The sequence below is a fragment of the Sylvia atricapilla genome, chromosome 4 (genome assembly GCF_009819655.1).
Source record: "Sylvia atricapilla isolate bSylAtr1 chromosome 4, bSylAtr1.pri, whole genome shotgun sequence".
Classification (NCBI taxonomy): domain Eukaryota; kingdom Metazoa; phylum Chordata; class Aves; order Passeriformes; family Sylviidae; genus Sylvia; species Sylvia atricapilla.
In genome coordinates, this window is record NC_089143.1 from 48,966,036 (window position 1) to 48,989,329 (window position 23,294).

At 44.6% G+C, this 23,294-nt stretch overlaps 2 protein-coding genes across 4 annotated transcripts in view; one reads left to right on the forward strand and one right to left on the reverse strand.

Moving 5' to 3' along the window:
- The window catches only part of ARHGEF38 (Rho guanine nucleotide exchange factor 38), a 39,950-nt gene extending 32,015 nt beyond the window's left edge, over positions 1–7,935 (reverse strand). The window contains exon 1 of the mRNA XM_066317849.1: positions 7,746–7,935. Coding sequence (XP_066173946.1) covers positions 7,746–7,932 — 187 coding nt within the window. The 5' untranslated portion in view covers positions 7,933–7,935. The remainder of the gene's footprint in view (positions 1–7,745) is intronic.
- A 9,996-nt stretch (positions 7,936–17,931) lies between these two features.
- The window catches only part of PPA2 (inorganic pyrophosphatase 2), a 34,579-nt gene continuing 29,216 nt past the window's right edge, over positions 17,932–23,294 (forward strand). For 2 of the 3 annotated variants that reach the window (XM_066317850.1, XM_066317852.1), the window contains exons 1-3: positions 17,932–18,089; positions 19,677–19,741; positions 21,407–21,451. In XM_066317850.1, the coding sequence (XP_066173947.1) occupies positions 17,960–18,089; positions 19,677–19,741; positions 21,407–21,451 (240 nt within the window). In that variant the 5' untranslated portion in view covers positions 17,932–17,959. The remainder of the gene's footprint in view (positions 18,090–19,676; positions 19,742–21,406; positions 21,452–23,294) is intronic. The other variant, XM_066317851.1, reaches the window with a different exon arrangement.

Here is a 23,294-nt window from a genome sequence, read left to right on the forward strand (position 1 = left end):
ATGTGTACCAGCCCTGGAACAGTTGAAGAGAGGATTAGCAGGAAAAGACATCCCTGAGGATTAACTGCTGCAGTAAGAATTTGACTCATTCGTCCTCAGAGATACCAGGTATAGAAAAATGAAAAAGTAGTCTGTTGAATAGTTATTCAAACCATTGCCTTAATCCCAGTTTACAAAAAACTAACTGGTACTTTTACAAGACATAAGAATAAAAAGTAGAAGGCAATTGTAATTAATACTTTTGTGATGTCACCTATCTGCAGGAGTTGCCTTTCTGGAGGTCATTCCTTTGGAGATGACTTGGGTTTTTCAGCTGTGTACTGAAGTACATGGCTCTGGTTGTATGAAACAAGAGGTTCATTATGTGATGACAGGAAAAAGCCACATGTCTTAGAAAAACAGTTTTTTCAAGTGTGAAGTCTAAATATGTCCCCCAGATGGAGACATCCCACAATGTGGTGAGAGCATGGAGGAAGAGAGCTTGCAATGTGCAAATGGAGCAGCTCTCTTCTAGGCCCAGGGGAGGTACTGGGGGACTGTTCCAATCCGCTTAAAGGGAGGAGAGGCACGCTTGCCTCAATCCACAGCTGCAGAAAGGAACCAGGTTCTAAACACACCTGAAAGCGAGATTAGAACACAAACGAGGTTAAATGTTGGGACCCGAAATGACAATGTAACTTTATTTTTCATAAAAGAGGAAAGAAAGAGAAAAATCAGAGAAGTAGGGGAACGCCAGAATAATTACAAGAAGCACAGGAAAGGGGTTACCACCACCATGGGTCCAGCGCTGGCTTATGGAGTGCGATGGGGAAGATCCGTGTGGGTGCAAGGGGTCTTTCTCTGGCGAAGGCTCTCCAAGAGCTGTCCAGTGACCCAGCGAGGGAGCAGGGCCACAGCAGCAGGACCAGAGCGGGACGGGCAGCATGGGCAGCCTCATCGGAGCAGCCAGGACAGCGAAGGACAGCACAGACAGCAAAGATTCCAGCACTGTGTAGATTCTCGCAGCGCAGCCCCCCCCGCCCCGTGACAGCTTAGGCATTTGCTTTTAGAGGGTTTTGAGAGTAGCAATCGTCACATCCACTTCCTAAAGCTCATTGGCTGGCTTCCTGCTGTATCAAAAAGTTTGCTGCTTGCTCGGTTAAGGTATCAAAAGTTTGCTGCTCACTCCTCTGGTGTATCAAAAGTCTGCTGCCTGCTTAATGTATCAACTAACTACATGCGCTATTAATAACTTTCAACAGGATGCCTCATTTTCTAAAATAATGCAGTTTCTAATGTTTTTGTTAAAGGTAATTTAATATTTTAGTTTTCAAACCTTAATCTTTGAAGAGGTAATGGAGAAATATTCCTCACATTTCACTCGTTCACTACAGGGACCCACAGCAAGCGACCAGAGGTGCAGCCATAGCAGGCCTGCAAGATCTCTGTGCATAAATCTCCTTGGTTTCCATGCCTAGAGAGTGAGCAACTCCAAGAGGTCTGTTCTATCCATCCTTCCTCCCAGGTAAGATATTCTGGATGTTACGTTTGCCCTTGGTGTGGGGACCCAGATTTCTCCCCACCCAGTGCTTCCTTCTTGTGTGGAACCAAAGGTACTAGCACAGAATATAGGAACAAGTACGGTGATGTTGGTACTTGGAGTGAGTTACAGACCTTTTTGCTACCTAGGCAGCCTTTGAAAGGTGCCAAAGGAACACGAGTTCTGCACTTGCACTGTGCAGATACGAGGATTTTGCCTGACACAAGGGACTGGTGAAGGCATAAGTTATCAAGGTATAACAAACAAATTACAGAATTACTGTGTTTTCACATGTGAAACATGAGTCTTGTATCACCCTGGATAAATTATTCCTCTGTGAAAGCAAGTCCTCAGATAGCCTGTACCCTCAGATAACCTAGCTATTACACACGGGAACATACACCGGCTTTTATCAGCTGGATTTGGGAATGAAATGCAGGCAGCCAAGCCCAGAGACTGCTGCCGTGGCAGCTTTCCTCTCCCTCCTCACGCTGTCGCTCTGGCTCTGTTCTCTACACCTCTGCATCCACTGCAAGTGCTGGGAAGGCTGCAGGGCACTGAGACTGGGATGTGTGGAAGTGAGGGAGACTGAAACAGGACAAGCAGTGGGGAGGGATGGAGTGTGATTCTATGTGCAGACAAAGTGCATCACATTAGATAACACACAAGAGTTTTACTCCAGATGCCACTCCCCTTGTGAGGAGCCACATGGGGTGTCCTTACAATCCCCACCATGTGGTCCAAACATGGTGCGAATTAGACCACTGGAGACCAAGTTGGGCATTGAAACAGAAAAGTATTGGGAGGCACTTGAGGAAGACCATTTATTTTGCTGAGAGGCATTTAACAGCAGCATTGTTCAAGAGCAGATCTGCCGTGCACAGGCTGTGAGCAACACATGCAAAAAATCCCTTTTCTGAACCCAGGAGGAAAACACTGCAGGACCAGAATGACCTTGCACCCGTATTCCTGGGCAACAGGTTTGCTTATAAAATCTGTATCAGAGACTTCCGTGCAATTAGGTCATTCAATCTTTGATCATTTTTCTGTTCCATAAGGTACAGAGAATATTTACATTCAACACGCAGGTTCTTTCTTCCACTCCTTGACAGCAGACCGCTCTAATTATGTGTGTGCTGACAGGACTACAGAGAGCTCCCATGTGACCGCGGTGGAAGGGAAGAAAGCTTATCATCAGGTGACAGAAGAATGCCCTTATTGTTAGCACCAATACTTACAAATAAACCTTTCCAGGGTGTCACATACCGGTATAAATGCACCATTCCTGTGGCACTGAGCTAATATGTGAATAAAGCAGGAACTGAGGAAGGGCTGTGCCTGAACAGCTTCATCCAGGACACAAGCACCTCAAGATTTGGCATGGATTAGCTGTATGAACTGTGGACGGTGTGGCCCACAATGCAGAATACCCCATTTAATAAAATGTTTGCTAATATGCTCAGAGGAGGATCTGTAACCCTCCTTGTGTCCCAGTCTTCCCTTCAGCTGCAGTTCCCAGTTCTGCTGTGGGAGCTCCGAAAAGTCCTCAGCCCCACAGCAAGGCTTGGTTGTGCTAAGTGCTGTGCAAACAGTGCGGCACAAAATGGATTCTGCTTTGAAAAGATGAGCTCGCTTCCCAGCCTGACAGACACTGCAGTAAGTTCAAGGAATAACTCCAGCTTTATTGCAGCACAGGCTAGCAGAACTAGATCCCCCGAGCCTAAATTTGCATGGGAGAAAATAGAAGTATTTGTTAGATCGTGACTTCTCATCACAGGGCACAGGGGGGAGAATTTTCATCAAGCCATCTCCTGCACTTCAGGAAATAATCTGAAATTTTACTCCTTTACTCTACTTAGGCAAACCAGCCGCTCCACGGATCAATACATTCTGCAGTGAAATAAGATATTATCTGCATTGTAGTCCATAGAAAATTAGTTAGTCCAGCACAAAGCAAATAAGGAACTGGGGAGTGGCACAGTGGATCTTTACACCTGGTGGGAGGTGCAAGAAGCTGAGAGCATGGGCAGCCCATGCAGGAAGGAGTGGTGTGCTCTGCAAGCACGGAGTATGATGGGATGGAGAAAGGTGCCCTGGTTGAGGTGGAGCAAAGGGGGATGAGTTGCCTCTGACTGGGCCTTTGTATACCAAGCGATAGTAGCTTTCCAAGAATTTGTATAATTTTGCTGGTTTCTGCACCTTTACTGGTCTTACTTATTTCTCATAACTACATTAGACAGAGAAAACACACAGCATTCAGGGTTCAGACATGAGCTCTGAGGCAGGGTATTGTGGTAGCTGTGTGATTTGAATCACTATCTAATACAGGTATGTCCCTGATGCATTTTAAATTGAAGTGTGTGCAAATCATTTACCGGGGCAGTTAACCCATTTCTAGCCAAAGTTGTAAGGGAGTTAATACGGAATAATTTGTAAGACAAGGTGCTTTTTTGAGGCATGAATTGTCCCGCTGAGCACTGCAAATGTGATCTCTCATTCCTTCAGGAAGACCACCACTGTCTATAGCTGATTTTTCACAGCAAGCACAGGTTTGGCATACAATTATTAACAAATAACAGCAATCTGCCCAAAACCTAATAGACAGTGAACTATACTTTGAATGCCTTTTCATGGTGTGCCCTTTTTAGTTACTAGCATCTATCCCCATTACATACTGTATGTTAATCTGCCCTGATCTTGCAAACATTTATGTGCCAAGAACTGCATCAAGTAAACTCCTTTTATCGAAATACACAGGTACTCAGAGACTGGAAGCTTTGGGTTAGTTCAAAGACTGATCCCAACATTCATACAATACATAAATATTAATATAGTTACTTTTAAAGCTGCTACTGATGGATTTTCACTGTAGAAAGATAACTCCTACCAGCTAAACAGCTACAGATAATACATTTGAAAATAGAGATGCTAAATATCACTTTTTGTTTTGCAACTTCTTCATTTCTCTTGAAAGAACATACTTGCAGAATTTCCTAGTGAATGTAGAGCAGAGCAATGCATAGAAATGTCACAGGAGCTCTTCCTTAGCACTTAAAATGATCCTTGATATTATTTCTGCATCTCCACCACAGATGCTAGCGAATATATATTCCTCAACTCCACTCCTCCCTCTTCGGAAAAGTGATGCCCAATTGATGGAAGAAATATATATGGCCCGATCAAGGTATCCTGGACTCTTCCAAGTATGCAAGTACAATCCGAATTCTAAACGACTGCATGGTATTATCATGAACCTGGCATTTGATGGCAATCACCTTATTTTCCCCTATCTGAAACGGGGCTGGCAGGCACTCGGTTATCTCACAGGATGAGCTGAAGTACAGGCACGAATGTTTGCAAACTCCTTGAGAATATGAGAGTTACTTTGCATCTTATTTCCTTTTTAAAAGGAGTAAAGTCAGAAGCGTTGCATGGCCATTCACACCAGATAAGCTATTGAATAGAAGCGTCTACTATAGTCATTAACCATGAAAATGCTCCTTGTGTCTTAAGAATCCTTAATTTTAAAGTGAAAAACGCTTGCAGAAGTTTTCACCTTTGGCAATGCAATTGTGCAATGCCGTTTGTAGACTGACAGAACAAACCACTACGATTACCCTGGAGATCTAGAGTGAGAGCCTTTCTCACTCTTCATAGAAAACATTGGTTTACTATATAAAACAAAACTTAAAAGAAATCCAAGCGCAGAAATTGAATTCCTAGGAGTTTTTATGCCTGACTGCTTGCTCTCTTGGGCTTTTTGTTTTGTTTTCTTCATAGGCTTTTATTTGGGGCCTCTATTTCCACCAGACTGAGTTGCATTTTGAGCATGTGCTTCAGAGCTGCTGGAAATGTCTGTGGAAGGCAACAGCCCGGTTCCTGCCCAGGGAAACTTTCAGAGTTTGCAGGGGGCTGGAAGGGCCCTTGAGAGGTGCCTCAACCGTGCTTCACCTTGCACAAATGCACTGCAGTGCTGATGTAGGCGCCGGGGTGTGTTAAAGACACCTTGGTCCTAGGCTGCCTGCCACTAACACAGATCGGGGTCCTGCAGCCCCTGACTTTTAACTGTGGAAACCTGCCCCACACACAGATTTCCTTCTGCAGGGCTTGCTGCTGTTGCATCTCTCTTACACATCCTTGTCTGTGCTAATTCCTACCCCAGGTCTGTAGATTATGTGTTAGAGAACATATTAACAGGAGACTATAGAAGAAAGGCAACTAAACACAGAGCTTTTCATACAATTCCTATTGGAAGCAAGTGTAAATTACCATTTGTATCTTTTTACAAAGCATTTATCACTCTAGGGTGATCAGAAAATCCCGACCAGGCGACACACAACAAACTAGCTGCCACCAGCAGAGTTGCTGGGTTTTCCTAACAAGAATGGAAAGCTCAAAAGCTTCCATTTGAGCAAACCCACTTCCCTCACCTTGCAGAAAGCTACTTTGCGTCCAAGTGCTACGAGAAAAATGCAGATTATAAAGGTGTACAACCACAGCACATCATCAGTGTTGGCAGGTAGCCAACATTAGGTCCGGGATCCGTGATCTTTATCAGATTCAGGCACATCTACCTCAGAAAAATTCGATCCAGGTCAGGCCTTGGCACACAACTGCATTTCTACGGCGACTGCAAATATACTTTATAGGAATTTCTACCGCCTTTGTATTTTCACTGTGAGGACAGGCAACTTCTAATCCATTGCAAAGCCCGCGGGTACCTTGTTAACCCGTGACTGTTTTTCTCAAACAAATGCAAGCAAACAGAGTGAGCTGATACCAGACCGTGCTTTGCAATACGTGGCCCTAGCAGTCTCAGCAGGTGGCAGAAGCTGTAAAGCTGGATTTACTGTCTCCTTGGACTGCTGCCATAAACATAACCTCATACTCTGCCATGACTTCCTGGGCTTCCCCACCGCCTCTGCTCCAGATTTTAAACAGGAGACAATTCATGGTTTGAATATGGCTGACACAGGACAGAAAGATTTCACTCCATTTTGCTGGATACTGCTCTGATAACCTTGACCTCCCCTGGCCAACCCCATTCACGAGTTAAAATCTGCTGTTTTGACAGGACATGTGCCAGGAGCTTGCCACAGCGATCCATGCTTGTACCCTGAAACACCTCTGCCAGATTCCTGAATCGTGGGCCTGATTTAACTGAGTATTTTTCACCTTTGCATTGATTAGCTATCATGAGGAAGGAATAGCACAACTGATGAACCTCTCTGTTCTCAGCATATGCAGTCCCCATAGAAAACCTATTATTTTCAGGCTTATTATTTTATTTTCTGCTTTTATTGTCTCTCTGAAGCAATGCTACTTCCTAATTAAGTGCATCAAAACCACAATACAGCAATCCAAAGTATTTTTCTATTTTATTTCCTCATAAAGGATTATGGTTGCAAGAATGACTGTCACTAAGCAGTTATAGCACTATTAGTAATACACACTTAGAGTATAATAATACTCAAGCCCTGTTGTTCAAGACCCTGGAAACCCACAGAAATTCATCAGTTGGTATTCCAGAGCACTCCCTGAAACTGCCATTCACATTCTTCATGCTTTTCCTCAATTTGTGGCATTACATTTAATTTTTGATTGACAAGCCCAGTACTGACATACTTTACCACAATTTGTGGTCCATATGCAATTTGGTTATTTGAAAAGCAACTCTCTCCATAATCACAGAATGGTATAATTTGCATCAGTATATCCATCCAAGCATGTATTTGGACACACTTTGGTTCTGGCTTGCACAATCAACACAACAGTTTACAGACCACAATATTTTTAATTGAGAAAAAAAAAAAAAAGTCCTTGATGCTTCTAATGACTTGGCACATACCCCACTTAATACGACAGCCAAAGACAGATAGGATGGAGCCATCCTATTTTCACATTACTGTTTGTGCTGCAAATGCAGTCTGGTGAGTGAAAAAGATTTTGGTTGCATACGAGTTTTGCAGGAACTCACCAAAACGTCCCATTATATTTTGTGTCCCGTCTACAAAACACTATTTAGGAAAATCAGGGGAAACATTTCATAGTCTGGAAGTGGGGCACATGGGTGAGAGGAGCCATTGCTCATTTCAGCTGTGGGTGTGGAAGGGGAGAGCCTGCCATTCCCTTCTTTATCTGACGGCTGCATCGTGGAGAGCATGGAGGCACCACCCCAGGTCCAAGCATCCCTGGCAGCAGAGCACCAAACAAGCTTCCCCAGTACCTTGCAATTTCTGGCTGTACTCTGTCCTGTCGGACTGACTCCTCCTCAAGTTGCCGTGGTCCCCGGCGGTGGTGGTGCTCTCCACCACGGGCTCCGTCCTCCTCCTCTGCCCCATGTACAGCTTGTTCCTTAGCAGGGTCAAATTCCTCTTCCTTCCCCCGGTGCCTTCCTTCCCCGGACAGTCCATGCCCGCCACGGACAGCCTCGCTTGGTGGTGATGGTGGTGGCGGGGGGGGGGGCAGTAGCTTGATATTCAGGGAGGTGACCTCCGTGCCCAGGTGAAGACTGCCTGCTTTGGGCTCGGGTTTGCAGCAGGGCTCGCCAGGCTCCGCAGAACCCCGGGCTCAGCCCAGCCACCTGTGCCGGAGCAGCCCCACCCCCGGGAAGCTGCCGCCCCGGGCAGCGTTTGCATTCACCTGCCCTGTGTGTCAGCGCGCCTGGCGGGGCCGCTTTCAGAGCCAGCCCCAAACCACAGCCATTCCCGAGCCCTCTCCCGCTGCTGCTGCAGGGCACGCTCCTCACCCGCCGCAGGGCCGGGGTGCCGGCACACAGGAGCGGGAACTGCCTCCTCCCGGCTGCCTGGCCCGAGTGTGGCCCGGCACCGCCGTGCCTCCACCAGAGCCCTTTCCTCTCTGCACCGCCGGGCAGCGGGAAGCAGAGGGCAAGGCACATGGGAAGGGGAGGCCAGCCACCCACTCCACCCTCGCTCCGGCAGCCTAGTCAGGACCCCGGCTCTTTGCATATCCAGTTGCATCTGCCAGTCTCCTTGACCCCATTGAGAGGTGTAGATTTCGGCTGGAAACTCCGGATTCACAGGTTTGAAAGGCGACCAATGGCCCCGGGACAATGAAGAAAAGGGCTGAGAAGGACATGAAAGCCCCTTCGGGAGGTAGGAAGCAGCGTGGAGCTGATTCTTGTCTCAAACCAGGGTCCCACTTTACACTACACACAGAGAGGCCAAAGCCAAAGTGAAAGCCTGCAAAGGACGGTGAAGGATACCACAGCCAGCCGTCATGCTGTGATAGCCAGGGGAGTGGACACCAAAACACCTGCTCACAATACCTCTGGATTAGCCCCTGGAAGAGATCTTATTATCCTGTCTGCTAGCAATGGCCTCTGGCACACATGTACTGTCTAGTGATCCTCTGTAGCGCCGGTCTAATCAAGCTCATGTCAAAACAGCAGGAGTTGCTGGCATCTAAGCTTGGACCGGACTTAGCCTGGGAAGAGCCCCAACAGCCATCAGCAGCAATCACTGCCACTACTGTGATACCCAACCCTTTGGCCCCGCTGCTGTAGGAAATGCCTGGTGGGAGCCCCGTGGTGCAGCCTAATCGGTGTCAGCCTCACGCACAATCATTGCCACAGCGTCTGCCAGGGGACGCAACTTATGTTCCTCGAAAAGATGCTGGCAGAGCGTTTGGCTTTAGCACTGCCATGCTGTGTCCCTGAAGGACTGTCTAGTAAAAAACAAGCTGGGATGAGACGTAGTAGTGTAACCTTGTTTCCAAGTCTTGTTTTTCTTCACAAAACTGGTCCTGTAATGCAATCTCCTCATCAAAGCCCTTCTTTTCTACCCAGTAGTGAAAAGAAGAGGTTATGAAACTGTTAAGCAATAAACTACGTCAAATTGCAGCACCATGCCAGTGCTGCACAAAGTGTCCAGCCCAAACACAATCTGGCAGAGGAATAAAGTGAAGGGAATACTGGGAAGACTGTGCTCACACAGAGAAGTCACATATTACATAGGCAATTCATGTGTTACGTCCTGCCTCCTCTTTGGCATTTCCCAAGAAACCCTTTATTCTGCAAGTCAGACCACAAAAGTTCCTTGAAAGGCAGAGCAGTGGTGACAGCAGGGAGAGGCATAGGCAGGGACAGACTGGTGACACACTTGTGACAAGCATCAAAGCTCCAGCAACAAGTAGTACACAGACTAAAATGGGAGTTGAGGGAAATCAAACCATTTCCTTACAATGGGGACTTTGGGAGGAGCTTCTTTTTTGAAGCAATAGCTTGGTATTCATCGAGGGTGGTAAAACTGGTTTAAACAGTCACCACCCTGACTGCCCCCTTTCCCCAGATGAATTTGTTCCAATTATTGCTGCAGGGTGTAAACACACGCATTTGAGATGAGATGGAGGAACTGATCTGGCAGAAAACTCCTTCCCTCATCCCTTTTCCCTGGGCTATTTTCCATCTGGATCTGTGCTCCTGATTTGTTCCTCAACCAGCTACGGAAGCAGTTGTGGCAGCATGAAGCAGGGGATGACGCAGGGCACATATGAGCAGCTGTGGGTACGGCCGATGGTTGCTTAAGCCAGAATTACCCAGAGAAATTATCTCTCCCCACCAGGATTTTAGTGTCATGCTTCTCAGAAAATAGAGGTGCCATCATTTTATATGAGATTTCATTACATTTATTTAAATTAAAATGATTTGGAGGAGAACTAGGGAATGTATTTTGGCCGGGTGAAGGTAGAAGAACAAACTTAAAAGAATTCTTGGCATTGTAAGTTTTGACACATGTGCAGAGTTATAGCCAAGATAGGACATAGCAAAGTTTGCTCAGGTGTTCATTACGACAGCAGTCTACCCACATGCAAAAGTTGTCTTTCTCTTCCTCTTCATCTCAGTTGCACGGGGCGAAAAGGTATGTGTTCATTCAGCAACAAAATTGTTATGGGAAAGCCAGCTGTAGTTGCTGCTCCTGTTGTACTTGGAATGGTTTACCTGGCTTTAGCCAGCAGCATTATTTTGGAGGCAGCCTGGAGCCCAAAGCAGGCCTACACCACAGTTCAGAATGTATATGAGAACTTACTGCAACCTTAAAATATGTCCTCTGTGCCACCCAACATAGGAGAGGCTGAAAATATCTTCTGTGATACTCCAAATGAGTGGGACATGTTCAGGACTGGTGGCTCCCCTGTCTCCTTTGGAGGGAGAAAGTTTTGAGACACAACCGGGTTTATCCATCATCACATTAAATCCCATCATGGATTTACACCAGTGGTTATGCCTGTGGAATCAGCAGGGGGATTACATAAAAACAATCAGATGTGCATTTGAGCAAGACCCCTATAAACTCTTATGACTGTTTGCTGATCTTTACTGACTATAACAAAATGCTGCATCAGAGCTGTGTGTGAAGTACTCACTGTCCCTCACAATAGTAAGAGGAACCCTCTCTCAATTTCAAATTATTCCTGCTCTCTTCTAGCCCCATTAGCAGTACCCAAGTCACTAATCCATAAGACAAGAGGAATACTTGGTATCTACGTGGACAAAACGCTCTTTTTACAACGAATGTGGAAATCTCTTTTACGAGTCTGTTATGCTCAATTCTACAGAGCAAACTGGAATCCAGTTGATGCGAACACTCACAGGAGTCGTTTGCACGGAAGCCACCCTGCTTAAGAAACAGAACAGGTGCTGGTGTCAACATAGAAACTATTGGCATTGTGTTCCCCAGCAACTGTATTGGCCACATACAAGAGCTGATTGTTGTATGGTCAATGCCAACCTTTATCTCAGTCCTGAGCTTTAAATGAACCAGAAGCACCATAAAGACTGATGGCCATTAAGTAAGCAAACAGTTATTTGTTTCCTTGTCATACCTCACAGCTGTTACAGAAGATTTCTTTATAACTTAGGATCCCAGAAGTTCTACAAAAAATACTGGTGTGGGTAGACCACCATACCTGGTCCCTTTGAGTGGATGCACAAACCACTGCTGGAGTACTGTGGCAATGGCATGGGATAGGCTTTTTCAAGTTTGCTCACTGCAATGGCCAGCACAGACATCAAGAAAAGTCTCAGTCTGCAGCTGCAGAGTGACTTTGCCAGTTTCACCTATGTAAAGAGATCACATCTGACAGGCAGTGGAGAAGCAGAAAGGTACCATGGTACTGCTGCAGAAAGCTGTCCTACCTTCCCCACAGGTGGAGCCTGACAGCAAAGAATGCAGAGGTCTCTGCAGCTCCCCATCTCCATACAGAGAAGCCTCAGTGTATATAAAAGCAAGCCTGTACCTTGTCACTCAGCCTGTATGCAGGAGTCATAGCAAAGATGTCTTCTGAGGCACAAAACATGGAGGCTTTGATAAGAACAGTCCTGTGTAAGGCCCATTGAGGACTTTGAGCATAGGAAAGTTGCTGGTACATACACTCTACCTGTTTGCAATAGTACTGGTAAGATAAGAACAGTGTGACAGGTAAGGAAAAAAGCAATAAAAAGATAAGGCTTAGGGACAGGTGAAACGGGAGTCTACATTCTGATTTTTCACAATGAATGAATCAAAATTACTTTGAAATATACATAGGAAAAAAACTTCAAACACCTTTCAATAGTATAAAAGAGAAAAAAGCCTGTCTTGTAGGTGAAAAGTTATTTAGTGTGGCAGTCTCACCTTCACTCCTACTGTTGATCTTGCCAGACTGGTGATTCCTGTAGAGAAACAGGTCTTTAGAAGTAAGTGCACAGCGATAATTTCTTTAAGCCCTGTCTACAGTGTTTCTTGTCTAAATATTTGTAGGAAAAATTCATAAAGTACATGCCTGCTGGGGCTCAGGCTAGGCTGTGGATATTTCTAAGAAGGGATGGCTCAACCTTTCAAGCTATGCAATCCATCTCCTCTGACTGCTGTGATGCTTTCTTACTCCAAACAAAGCCTCTGCTCCAGTTTACACACACAAAAGGCTGACGTGTTTTCTGCCTACAGAGAGGGACCCATCTCTCAAATTGAAACACCTGCCAGAGAGGAGAAGGCATGCTGAGAAAAGGGTCGGCAGGGCTTGAATTGTCCTCGCAGCACTGTGGATCTGTCACTATCCAGCTGGGGCTTTGTGTAGTAGGTCTGATAGGCTTGGAGCTGGGCTAGCTCCAAAGGGGGACATCTAAGGGCAGTGCTGCTTTGAAAGGGCTGGGAGGTGAGAAGGAGAGAGAACTTGCCAGGAAACCTAGCAGCCCTTTGATTTCTTCAGTGTTACAGCTGTGTAATTTTCTAAGGAAAATACCCTGACTCTGTTGATAAGTAGATGGCACTGTGATATCAAAGCTAATGAGGAAAGACAAGCAAGAGAGTGAGGCGTAGGTAAAAAAAACAGGAAGATGATTCTTCATTATTGGTGTGTTTCAATGTAAAGTAAGAGGGCATAGAAATTACCAAGATGAAATATTTCCTGTTGAATTCTTTGAGAACCTTATGTCTGGCAATTCACAAATCAAGAGAGGAATGAAACCTAAAAATGAACTATCATGAGCAACTGGGAAGATTTTCCTTCTAAGTCTCTATTTTCAATCATTACAGATTTGCTGCTTCACTAAAATTCTGTATTTCCAGACGTTTTTTTAATAGCTGAACTGGAGTCTATTTTTCTTTTTCTCTGTGTTGCTGTTTGTGCACATTTGTGAAAGAATGAATGAAAGAATGAACCAGAAAGAATACCATTTGGTGATTTTTTGTTTTGTGATGGGAGACTTACCTTGGAGTAACAAAGAGTCTTAAAAAAATTAAGTTTATACTCACAAACAAGTTTAATGGGAGTTAGATTAGGCTGAAAATTCTTGGTTCACAGAGCTTAAAATTAACTCAGTACAGATGCCTAGGAGGCAAGAAATGGACATACTTGACAAAACTAGATTCAGTGATGGTGTCCTGGCCTCTTGATAGGCAAATCACTTTCTCGGCAGAGGTCCAGAGAAGTTAAGTCTGGAAAGCAAATCCTAACATACCTTATGGGGGAGCCTAATAAAAAGCATGGTTCAAAAAGAAAAAAACCAGCTTAGACAAAACAGCTCAGATAAACAATTTATTCAGGGAAAAGAAGGTGTAAACTTGCAATCTTCCTAACAGTAAATGAGTATTAGGACTAAATCCAAATTTTGCATAAATACAGAGGATCAGTCTCTTTAAAGCAATTGGGTTACTGGTGTGAGTTCACTGCTACAAAACAAGGGTTCACATCTGACCCAAGGTACTTAGTGTCTTTGAGATATGAGCCTCTGTTCTTATTCACATTGAGATGGAAAGTAACGTAACCTGATAAACCTAATTCTAGTTACTGAAATGCATAATGATTCCTTTCAGTTAGATTATGTAGTCTTTCTTTGCCATCAGGCATCCATCAGTGAGCAATATACAAATCCATATGTGAGTTGGCTGCTTGTAGACATCCTCTCTAGACATCCTCTGCCAAATCCAGCTGTGCCAATGAAAGAGGTCACTGACTGCAATGATTTGTCATCCTTCTCCTGCTGAGGACTGTCAGTGCTAAGATCTGCAGGAGTTGTTCATTAACTTGCTTTGGCCAAAAAACAGCCTGAATAACTTAGCCCAAAGTCCCTCAACTGCCTCAGCTAGCCTTGCTTGGCTTGGTCTGCCCTAGAGAGCACTGGTTCCAGCTGATCCATTGGCAGGTGAGGGAGATGGTGTTGGCTGACCGAGTGAGCACTGGCCAGCAGGCCCAGGGTGTGACCTGTTCCACCAAGGTGGCTGGGCAGGAAGGAAGCCTGGCTGTGATTCTTGCACACAGGTAGCAGCAAAACAGAAGGCTAGCAGGAATTGATTCCTTCAGATTAACGGTCTTATAAGCCATGGAGATAGAACTTCTATTACAGCAAAAGTTAATGATAATTATGTGATCACCAGTCAGGAGCAAATGCACTGAAATAGCACGTGTATTAATGAAATTCTTCAAAGCTTTATTAGGTGAAAAGATGAAAATTATTTTCATTCAGGAGGATGGGTTTCCTTAAATTATAATATAGATAATATTTTCTGCCTTTAATTTGCACAGCATTTTAATAGGCAAAACATTAATTTTTAAGTGTTTATCTGTGTATATAAAAATTTATCTAAAATCAATGTAAATGTACACTGCAGAGTAGAAACTTTTAAAATAAGGACGTCCTTCAGGCTTAGATGGTTATATTGCTGCTGAGTTTTTGCTATACTCCAGTGGCATTTTGCTGGAATGAGATTCACCCCTGCGCAGAGGGCAAGCATAAAACCTAAGCACCATGTAAGTTCTACTTAAGTCTCAAGGACCTGGCTCTAATTCCGTTGAAATAAATAGCAATATTTTCACTGTTTTTCAGTGGGAGCTGTTACAAGGTCAATGAATGGGATCAGTCCTATAAATGCCTTTTGCTGGTCCAATTGGAATGATATACAAGGAGCTAGATGCAAAATGCTTGGGAATTAATGTGAAGAACTCTTTTGGCAGTAAAAGACTTCTTAATTCTGGAGAATTTGCTCAAGGTAAATACTGGAACCAAAACATTCATTTGTTTCAAAGATTCATGGTAGGTGAATTTATTCTAATCAGGGAGCTGGTCTTACCCAAATATGACTTGAGGAGTACTGGGCATACTTCAGCCATATTCTGTGTAATATAATGCACAATACTGAAAAATACAATCAAACCTATTTAAAACATTAACATTTCTGCAGTACTAAGATAATTTTGGATACCTTAGAGTACTAAAACATCATGTGCTCTGCTCTGGTAGCATTAGCAGGGTTTCAGTGTGGTTTTCTGCTGTATCATCTACCCTTGCTAGGTAACATGATGGCATTTATTTATGCATCTAAACAGCACCTGCACAGAAACTCGTTTATATTTCATAAATTCTAAGTGCTTCACAGCTGATTTCTCATTACAGATGAGGGAGTTTTAGGTAACACCATGTTCACAGCACAAGGCAATGGAGAACTCTGAGCTCAGACTTCTTGCATCTTACCGGGACTCCTGGCCACTCCAGTGTATTTCCCTTTCCAGCTTGTAGTGGGAAATAAATATTAATTGGATTCCTGCTAGAATTACCTTACACCCATCTGTCAGCTTTGCAAGTGTAAAACTTCTAAGTGTACTCTCAGTAAGTGATTTTCAAAGGCTCTGACCTTCCACAAATGAAATCCTGATTCCTCAGAACTAAGCAGAGGCAGAATGCTAGGCCTATGGCATGTGTTTCCTTTTAACCTTGCCCATTTCAGCAGCAGACCAACTCAAAGAAAGCACATAATAGATTTTATTGTAATAGAAAAAAAGTTACATAGGTTTTTCCTTTTTTAATTACTCCACATGAAAAACTGATTGTTTGCCCTCTAGACAAACTTAGAACTACAGAGATCTGCTGGTATCTGAGAGGAGCCTAGCAGAAAGATGGAGAGGGACTCCTTCAAGAGTATGTAGTGATGGGACAGGGGGCAATGGCTTCTGACTGAAAGAGAGTATGTCTAGGATTAGATTTAACAAAGAAATTCTTTACTGTGAGGGCGGTGAGACACTGGAACAGGTTGCCCAGAGAGATTGTGGATGCTCCATCCCTGCAAGTGTTCATTGCCAGGTTGGATGGAGCTCTGAGCAACCTGATCTGGTAAAAAGTGTCCTTGTCCATGGCAGGGGTGAACTACATGATCTTTAAGGGCCCTTCCCCCCAGGCTGATCATTCTATGAAGAATTTCACCCCTACATGTTCAATTCAGGGGATCTTGCCCCTGAAAACCTTGCTTTTGGTGAACTCAGATGCCAACTCCTCTGTTGAAATATGAAGTACTATTTTGCAGCTTCTGCAGAAGTGGGCAATGGCCCTGAAAAATTGCCTCTCTGTCCTCCTGAAGAAAGCGATCTATTGTCACAAATACAGCAAGCAGTGGCACAAATCAGAGGAGACCATAGCTTCTTTTTTTTCCCCAGATCCCTCTTGTAATGGGAAATCCACACACTAGAATACAGCTCCATCAAAGATCCAGTGCACCAACTGACACATTTCAGAGGAATACATGGGGGAACAGTAGTAAGACCATAATGAAAATCTCCTGTTCTAGTGTAAAATAATTCTGTGTCCTTGCTGCACACACTGAGCAGACAATCCTGGCTCTTGATCTCTCTTTGGAGCTTGATCTACCAAAGTAGTCGAGGGAACAAATAATGAGAAGTAGTTGTATGCTGTTTAAATCTGAAGGAAGATACTGACTCAGCCTTTCTGCTGCAAATAAATAATTCCCCATAACATTCAAAATAATGTATAAAGTAATGAGAGAAACATGGAGTTATCCTGCAGAAATCCTTCAGGGTAATTCAAATCCGAGTTAACATTTAAAGCTAATATTGACCACCTTTCAAGATGAATACATAAGATCATTGGCTTGGGATTTAAGAGTGATGATGCAACAGAAGTTATTCTGCCTCAGTTTCACCATCAGTGAAATGCAAATAGTGGTATTTGCTCCTTTTCAGGAATTCTTGAAAGATCCACAAAGAAGAAGCACTACTTCAAGAACTAGCATCCTTGTTGACAGAGGAAATTCATTTGAAATCATCCTCAAGGATCAATGAGGAGAGAATTCAAATGAATCACATCATACGTAGAGCTATTAAGCTTTAAAACCAACACAGGATGAATACAGAATCTAACTGAAGTATCAGCAGGGTTCAATATAAAAATTTATCCCTGATTGGAAACACATGCAAGTGGCCAGCTGTAAGTGGAGCAGAGACAGAGTGGCTTGGGTGACATAAAAATGCGCGCCAAGAAACTGACATTTCCCTACCTAAGGGGCAGCGCAGTGGGATCTTCATTCTGCCATGGGCGTCAGGTAAGGATAGCAACCTATGGAACTATCACCCCTAATTTTGCATCACAGAATCGGTCAGGTTGAAAGGGGAGGCAGCAGCTCATCGGGTCCAACCACCCAGCCCAAGCAGGGTCAGCCTACAGCACATGGCACAGGATCGCGTCCAGATGGTTCTTGAGTATCTCCTTTTACAGATACTCCACACCCTCTCTGGGCAATCTGTTCCAGTGCTCAGCTACCTGTACAGTAAGGTAGTTCTTCCTTATGTTCAGGTAGAACTTCCTGTTTGCCAGTTTCTACCCACTCCCTCAAGTCTTTAGTGCTTGGCATCATCGAGAAGAGCCTGGCTCCATCCTCTCGGCATCCCCCTTTCTGGCAGCGCTGGTGGCCTGCGAGCACCTCAGCCTGGACACACCTGGGCTACCGCTGGGGTCACCTGCCACCTCAAAGAGGGGCTGCCTTTCGTCACGATTAATTTCCACCCGGTGACGCCCTCCCCCGCGGACGCGCAGCCCCCGAGGCCTGTCCTCGCCCGCGGCGCGGCGCGGGGCCCGGCGGGGCCGCAGCAGGCGGGGCAGGGCCGGCGCGGCGGCCGCAGGAAGGGGAGGGCGGGCGGCGCGCGGCCGCCGCCATCATGCGGGCGCCGCCGGGGCTGTCTCGGCTGCTGCTGGCGGCGCGGGGGTGGGGGCTCCTGGGCGCTATGTCCCGCTACGGCACGGAACAGCGGGGCCGCCCCAACTCGCCCGATTACCGCCTCTACTTTAGTAAGTAGCAGTCCCCGGGCTCCATAAACCCCTTCCTTCCCCGTCCCGCGGGGCGTACGGAGGGGGAGAGGTGGCGGCCGCGGCGGCTCCCCGCTCCCGCGGAGGCTCCTCGGGCTGGCTGAGGTGTCGCCCCCGAGCCTTCCCACCGCTGCAGGGGGAGAGCGGTGTGTTTGTAGAGTGAGGGCGGATCCTGTAGACATCCCGGCTTTGGGAGGGGGTGCTGGGCCTGCTCAGCCCCGGAGGACGCCGGGGGTGGTATGCCGCCGTGGGTGCCGAGTAATGACGGTGTGGCCACGGGGGGCCTGTGGCACCTCAGGGACAGCCGTGAGAGGCTCTGTGGGTGTGACAGCCCAGCCCGTCCCTTGTGATCAGGGCAGCCCTCCCTCCCATCAGACACGTCACCGAGGCGGGAGGCTGACATCCAAAACGTGCGGCTCCAGCCCCGAGCGGGGACAAGCAAGTGGCAGTGCGAGGGCACGGGCAGTGCTCCAGGAGGCGTCCCAAGACCCAGCGAGAGCTGAGGGTGTGCTGTGTTCAGTATTACGCATTTTCGTAACAGTGTTGTCTTGTTTGTGTGCCAGTCCTATTGCAGTGGGTTTGTACGTTTCTGGTCCATTGACCTACAGTCAACTCTGACGTCTGCTGGTGTGGGAGAAGCGGAGGCGGCGTGTGCCCGCTTGGCAGCACTGCCGGAGCTCTCTTGTGCTCATTCATGGGGCTGCCAGCGCAGGAGGTCATCTGGAGAAAGTCACTGTATTTGGTGGGAATAAACAGCCTACCACTAAACTTTGTTTTATTTGGGAGCAGTAGCTGGGAGGTTTCCAGGAACTGCAAATCAACTCCATTTACTCTTCTTTGCTGGGGTGGTCAAAAGTCCAAAGCTAAGTTAGGTGCCTTGTCTGCTTTTTCCTTTACTATGAATAAGGGTACTAGCAGAGGAGAAATTCCTTGGGATTTGTATTAGTGTTTGCACTATCTTGATTTTTTACTTGGACTTGAAAAACTAAGCATACGCTCCAGTGAAACTCCAGTGTCTTTCTAGAGTGGGAGCAAGGCTGAGGTGGAGATTGGGCCCTCGTTATGTTAACATTAATCTCTGCTGATTTAAAAGTGTGGTGTTTCTTGCCGAGGGCCTAGAGCAATTATCCCATCCTCACTTACTCTTGCTCTGACTTTGGCCTATTACGTTGGGGATTTGTGGTCATAGAAGTCAGTTTATTAGAAATATAGTGCAGTCACAAGGGCAACGTTGCTAGAAACCCAGATGAGTTCACTTACTGGTTGTATATGGCCAAGGAGTAGAAAAGAATGAAAGAATCTTCTTATTCTTGTATAGCTTGTATTGCCAGGTAGAAGGGAAGCATAGTGTTAAATGCTAAAGCAAAACTTTGATTTTAATGAATCGTTGTCAAAACAATCAAATTCCTTATCCTCCATCTAGGTACGTACTTGATATTGAACTTCAAAAAAAGTTTAACTGATGCACACTCATAGCATATGTACATTTCTGTATGTGTGATGTTTAGCAACACCAGTATCTTATGCCATATCTTTACATTTGCAATGCTACTTCGTTTTGTCTTTCAGAGAATGCAGATGGTAAATATATTTCCCCATTCCATGACATTCCCCTGTTTGCTGGATCTAAAGAGGTATGGTTTTGGCCTTAAAATATGATTATTTTCAAAATGCTAATAGTTTTGTTGATGTACTCTAGATAAAAGTGCAGGTTTTAAAAGCTATATTTTGGTAATCAATAGGAAAATATATAGTGCCAGAAACAGCCATTCTAACCCAGACTGATGCCTCATGTAATTCAGGCACAACTACACCAGATATTCTCTGCTGAGTTCAGTAACTTGCAATGAAACATAATGATTGCTCTGTATACAAGCCTAGGTGTCTCTTTAAGTCTCTAAGTGTTTGAGGGCAGGAGGAACCCTTACTTTATCTTGTGATAATTCTCTGTGTTTAAGGTTTAGGCTTATGTGTGCTTGAGTTAATTTTCTACTGTTATTCTTTCTAAATTAGCAGTTTTCTACACCTACCATTAAAAGTGTACATTTCTTTGTCATGAATGTACAGCATAACTTATGGTGTATGTCTTTAATTCCCAAAAGGAGCATTAGAATTGGAAGCCAACAGCAATGCCCAGGAGAGAAGTGGTAATGACACCTTTGGAGATTCACAGTGCGCGAGGTGCAGCTGAGCACTGTCACGTCTTGTTAGCCACCCTCCCTGGGGTTTCATTACAGCAATAATGAAACGGCTGTTTAGTCTGTCGCTGATGGGAGAGCTGCCAGTCTTTGGTTTAGGCTGAGGTTTGCTTAACACAGGGTGCTTGTGACACAAACAGGCTGGGGGAGTTTCAGTCGTTTTGTTTTGTTGCTGAGTCTCTATGGTTGATATGAGTGGTGCGAAAGGTCAGTAGTGTGAACATGTTCAGATGGAGACCTCTGAACTGATGAACCAGTCTCTTGTATTATTAAATCTGAGAGATTAAAAATCTGAATGAAACTTTTTTGATCAGCAGACTCAAATGTCAGTCAGTGGGAGAGGCAGGTCATTCACACTGTCATTACGAAGATGCCATATTCAGTCTGTGCTATTGCTGGACGAACAATGGGCACTTTCATCACGTGTTTCCTGGAGTCCTTGCTGTTTCTGTATCTAGAGTTAAAAGTTTGGAGGAGTAGGTTATAGCCTGTGATTTTATCAGTAGGTTAAATTAGGGTACAGCAATGTCTGATGAGTGTGGAGAGACTTTCATTTTGGTGAGTGGGGAAATAGCATTCCACTCAATATAGGGCCTGAAGGGCGAGCAAGAAGGGGAGTCATGGTTAAGGTCTCTGTTAATTTGCCTTGTTTGCAAGTGGGTGACTTAAGGAGTTGTATGTTAGAGTCATTCCATCCCCTCATCTAAGGTTGGTGGTCTTTATGATGGATAAATCAAGCCTCATTTTTCATACTGGTTTTGTTTATTTTGGATTGGTTTTTGTCTTCTTCAACTGTACAGAACGATGACTGTTTCTAATCAGTTGAGTACAGACCTACATTGCTGCTTAAATGTCTTGGTAGCTGGGAGAAAGTGGGTGTGTCCTTGTACATTTTTTTAATCTTACTTTGTTAATGTCTTGAAGGTTAGAATTTCACAATGAAACAGAACTGAGTACTTTTTAAAAGTTATAGTTTAGGCCTTTGTGCTCACAAAGGGACATTTCAATTGCATTGCAAAGTTTGTTGCCTCTGTTTATGTGAATACAGTGTTGTTCTCTACTGTCCTTTATACTCTTCTTTACTTCACTCTTTCCCTATAGGATAAAGAAATTCCTGCAAAGAGGTTAAAGACTACTGGATCTGAGGTAAGTTTTTTTTTCTTGGTTGGGGTTTTTTTTCCAACTATTTCTTCTATTTCCTTCCCAACATCACTCTTCTGCAAAGTGAACTTGCTCTCACTGAATATAGTTGACATATCTTCAAATGCAAGTCTTTTAGGAGAAGACTTAAAGGGATTTAATATTCTCCTCTTTGAATGGACCAGAAATGTCAGAATTCCTTTATTCATCAAGATGTTCTCAAAGGCAAACACTTGTGCCAGTGTTTCAAAGGTTTGTTATGACTTTTGCAGTGTATATGTGTTAGCTTTTTTGCTATTGCGTTCAGAAACATTTGCGATAAAGCCTCCCTTAATGAAATATTCATTATTCTCTGACTGTGGATAATCTTTGGTTTATATACAGAACTTCAGAAATCCTAAGTATGTTAGGGCAGAAATTATACTGAGTATCTGCTTTTTAGAACTGAGGTTATGTTGTTTTCTGTACTTAGCTGGGAAACCCAAAGGGAAAAAAAGACATGTCTGCTAATGGGTCAGCATTATCCAGCACAGAAGTTAAGACTAATAGAAGCCTAGAAAACATGGAAGATCTGCTCAGGCTTTTTCTGTGAAACAAGATTTGTTTATGCAAGTGTCTTTTCCAAAATATAACATTTTTTGCTGTGCTTTGCCTGGCATAGGCTCATCTAAAACTTAGTAAAAGAATGTGGTAGAAAAAAAATGAGCCGAACTGTGCTTTTAAGACCATGATATGTGGGTGTGTGTCCCAGTCCTTATCTTCTCCTATCTGTTTGGCCAGTCATATTGCAAAACTGTAGCAACCTACTGGATGTGAAAGAACTGTCCTAACTGTCTGGGTTCTCATAGTTTTGCAGCCAGTGTGTGGTGCACTGGTTCTTGTGCTGTACAGCAGTCCCCACACAATTCTGCACTATGTTTCTCCTCTCCCTTTGCTCTGTGATTTGTTCAAGCTACAATGCCTAAGTAATGCTTTTTAGATTTTCCGTAGCTTGATGCCATTTAAATACTGTTTAGTAGATGTAGAATCATGCCTGAAAGAGGAATTATTCAGGAGAAAGAGTATATTCCAGTAGACTTTTATCAAAAACTATTGTCTTGCAACATCAATTCTTATTTACAGCGCCTGCTGGCAAGTCAGGTATTCTTGTCTTAGCTGCTTATAAATACTGACTGGTGCAAAGACATTTCATGCAGCATCTGAAACTGTTCAAAACTGCATTTGTCTGTGCTGTGAGAAGCCTGGTAGCTTGTTGAAAACCTCGCTTCTAGTAGCCTGTGGAAAGGGGGGCAAAATGCCAGTGAGGCTGAGCAGCTTTTGCTTCCTTGGCCAGTGTAGCCTCCAGAGCTGCTTCACATAATTCCTGCTGTGAGACAGCTCTGGACTGTGGTTTAATAGAAGTACAGAAAATGAGCAGAGGCAAATGTGCATTTCAGTCCTAGCAGGCTTTTGATAGTTAGGCAAACGAATGTGCAGGCTGTAAGCTTCCTGAACTTGCTTGATCTTTACTTAGATGGTGGAATGTGAAAACACCTTTTTCATCATGATCCTTGGGATTTAGGGAGGAGAGAGAAAACAGGAGGATCTTTGTGTTCAGGAAAGCAGTTTCTTACACTAGTCTCTTCAGCAGCTCTCCTCACCTTGCCTGATGAGAGACGCATCCTTGTGTGCTTGTAGGCAGGGAACGCATAGCATTAATCAGGGAATAAAGGGAAAATAACAAATTTAATGTCATGTACCAATTTCAGAAAACCTTTGAAGCCCTGGACTCCTTATTCTTGTCTAGAAATGCAAAGGCTGCTATTGATACCTGTTACTCAGTTGGTCCTTGCACTGAATTTGACCAGAA